Source organism: Camelina sativa, chromosome 5 (genome assembly GCF_000633955.1).
Source record: "Camelina sativa cultivar DH55 chromosome 5, Cs, whole genome shotgun sequence".
NCBI lineage: Eukaryota > Viridiplantae > Streptophyta > Magnoliopsida > Brassicales > Brassicaceae > Camelina > Camelina sativa.
The window spans coordinates 3,240,734-3,244,369 of record NC_025689.1 but is presented as its reverse complement, the minus strand read 5'-3'; the positions used below and the strand labels follow the sequence as shown (position 1 = coordinate 3,244,369).

Genomic DNA, 3,636 nt, shown 5'->3' with positions numbered 1-3,636 from the left:
TTCTACCTGGTGAAATTCAACAAGAAGATTGTTACTTGTGAGGTATCTCTCGGCTGATAAAGCAGCTATGCATCCTGATCCAGCAGCAGTTACAGCTTGTCTCCATTCATGGTCCTAGAGTGACAAATGGGAGAATAGCTAACACAATTATCGAACCAGTATGACTTCACAGAGTTAATACCTACATTGAAAGATGGGTAAAAGTTCCAAAGCATAACCTGCACATCTCCTGCAGCAAATACACCTTCAACTGATGTATTTGATGTTCCTTCCCGAACTAACACGTACCCCGAGCTATCGAGTTCGACTTGGCCTTCCAATAACTGACTGTTTGGTGAATGTCCTATTCCATAAAACAATCCTTTTGCCTCCAGCTCGGTTTCTTCACCCGTATCAAGTCTTCTGAGTAGAATGCCAGACATCTGTCCCTTGGTGTTGCTCAATACGTCCACGGTTTCCGTGTTGTAGTGAACTGTGATGTTTGGATTGTTGATCACTCTGAAACATTCGCCATAACCAACCTGTTAAAAAAACACTCAGGGTGTTGAAAAGACTCAACTTACGTTGTGCTCATTAGTCTATAATTCCAAAAGCCAACAAAGGGGATAAGCACTATACTGGTTGGTCTCATATCCAAAGAAGCCAAATACATGCAACAAAGAAGACTCAATATAGATATACAAAGCTCTGCCTCAGACTATTTTGATTTGATTTCTTAACTCCGATTCAATCAGACATAACACTTACAGAATTTCAATTGTTTTCTATCAGAAGTCAAAGAAGAGGAGTAGAGTATATATATATAACACAGAAGCTATTGACAATAAAAGAAACTGTAAAAACTCACCTATCTTGCATAGCCTTGGAGGCTCTCAACTGGTCTCTACGAACTAGCAAATGAACATGACGAGCATATTTTGTGAGGTACAAAGCTTCCTCTGTGGCCGTATCTCCTCCTCCAACCACGGCAAGTACTTGGCCCTTAAACAAAGGCGAAGCTCCATCACAGATTGCACAAGCACTTATCCCCCTACTCCAGAATTCTTCCTCTCGAGGTAGCCTCAGCCTCTTTGCTGTAGCTCCAGTGGCATAAATAATACTATGGCACTTGACCTATAAAAAAATCAACGCAAATGGGGAACACCGGATGAGAGCTCAAGCCAATAAAAAACCATTCACCACAGTGGTTGCCAGTTCTAAAAGACTATATATTAGGAAGAGTTTATGAGCAATAAAAGCATCTGATGGTATCAACACTGGACTCTTCCTTCAACACGACATTTATAAGCAACACCAAACCAGCACTCTCCATCTAATAGGAATGGACAAAAAGAGTGATAAACCAAGAAAGATAATCACCTTACGTTCACTACTTTGCACAGTAAAAGGAGCCGTTTTGACACTAAGGGATTCAACATCTTCAGGATACAACTCTGCTCCCCACCGCTCAGCTTGCTTCCTCATTCTAACAAACACAAATTGCATCAGAAACATGAAAATATGTTTATTGCCTAATGTCCAAAAAAAACTCACCTTTCCATTAAATCCGGACCCGTAATACCGTCAGGGAATCCCGGAAAATTCTCAACTTCAGTGGTGGTCATCAACTGTCCACCGGGAACTCCGCCCATCTGATACCCTTCAAAAACCACCGGCTTCAAATTGGCACGAGCGGCGTATATCGCAGCTGTATAACCAGCAGGACCGGAGCCTATAATCACAACATTCTCGATAATCTCGCCTGCAAGCAATTACACGAGATCAACACAGAGCTCGATTAACTCGTATAGCCAAAACCTGGAAAGAAACAAGTGAAGAGTAAAGTACCTGAAGAAGAAGGAGAACTGGTGGCGGAGACTCTGAGGCGGAGGGAATCGGAGGAGCGAGTTCGGTTAGGTTGTTGACGGAGGAGGAAGGAGCTGCCGCGACGTGTAGTAGTAGTAGTGAGGAAGAAGAGATGAGATGGAGGAGAAAGAGCGGATGATGCGGCGGAGACACGGTGAGTCGAAGACACGGAGGCAATTCCGATGCCTATCTTGGGAGACGCAGCCATGTTTTTTTAATTTTTGTTGTGGCCTCACCTCTCACCTCACCTCAGCCTTACCTTACCAGAGACCATACAATTGTCTTTTGCTGTTAAAAAAAAAAAAAAAAAAAAGAAGTCTGTTGGCGACGGTGCCTCACGCGCCCTCAGCATTATCTCTTCGCTCTCTTAGTCCACAGGCTTAGATGATTTTAAGCCGTTGGATTTAAGTGATGAAACGTATGAACGGTGGAGATGTGTGTTGACTGATTTTAGTCCCGGCTATTCAACGGAGGGATAAGCCAATCGCAATTTTTTTTTTGAAGTGGGGGAAGCTGACACTTTTTGAGGCCTTTATGGGCCATTAATGGGCTGGATTTGGTCGTAACTCTCAAAAATTGGGCTGGACAACATTCGTATTATTTTTTGTCACTCAAACAACAACATTCGTAAGTCTCTATTATATTTAGGTTACAAGTTACAACTTAGAAAAAAACTGAAGTAGAAGACTATTATGTTTTACTTAGTAACGTTCGATGTGAATAGGTTGAAGTGAAATCAAACTAAGAGTTGGTGAGGGAAGTGACAATGACAAACTATTTTTATTAGTCAAGAAAGTTAAGCTGACCAAAAAGAGCAGCCCACACACACAATGAAAGCAAATCAAAGCAAAGAGCCTTTATCTTTAGTCACAAGTCACAACTAGTGTCTGAATTCCATGCATTTCCTAATGTTTTTAATTAGTCAACAATTGTACTTTCATTTTATGTTGTCTGTATGTATGTATGGTAAAAAAAAAAACAGAGAGAAGCATCGTTCCTACTTGTCATCCAATTTCGATGGTTTTGTTGCCTTTGCCATTTTGAAGTTTGTAAGATCTGTTTTCTAAACTGTTTCTGACTATAATAATTGTGAATTCACCTTTTTCATGTAGCTTACGTACCATCTTTATTAGTAAAATTGGCATTCAACATTCAACGAGGCTTCTAGAGTTTTGAATTTGAGCCCTAAAAGAGCTACATGTCCAAGTAGTATATGGTGGAGTTTTGTGATCCCTTATGGTTACCACAAATAATTTCTCGAGGACATATGAATCACTTTTGCTTTACTAAATCATTATAATATGTTGAAACGAAATCATAGAGCTTTAACAAGTGGTGAGGATTTGTAAATTAACTCTCTCTTTTTCCTAGAGATGCGTGGATGGTATGCGCCGTCGAAGGAACATTGTCGGTAATCCCTTCGAAACACCAATAGATGACTTGAAATGTGGTATCACTGCTTCTTTGACCAATAGAGAGATCTGAAAAAGGTGATGGATGAATTCCTTCATTTTCATGCATTATTTGTTGACTAAAGCCGACATTAATTACTTAAAATTATTTGATTATGTCATGGAAAGAAAAAGAAGAGAATTAGCTTTGGAAACTTTTATGTCTAACTGAAACTTCGAAAACCTATTTTTAATTTGGAATTTCTTCTATAATTTTACTTACTTTTACGATACGTTAACTTAATTACATGATCAAATTCGTACGACTCTGATGAAACTTAACTTTCACTCAGATCCATTGAGCCCCAGCTTACTCTTTTTTTTTTTTTGGTTAAAAAAA

General features: G+C 39.7%; 1 protein-coding gene across 1 annotated transcript; it reads right to left on the bottom strand.

Moving 5' to 3' along the window:
• LOC104788825 (NADPH-dependent thioredoxin reductase 3-like) lies at positions 90-2,053 on the bottom strand. Its single transcript, XM_010514604.1, has 5 exons — positions 1,828-2,053; positions 1,534-1,741; positions 1,360-1,465; positions 848-1,113; positions 90-498 (listed from the first exon to the last, which is right to left on the bottom strand). The coding sequence occupies exons 1-5, from the start codon at positions 2,051-2,053 to the stop codon at positions 90-92; spliced, it is 1,215 nt and encodes a 404-aa protein (XP_010512906.1).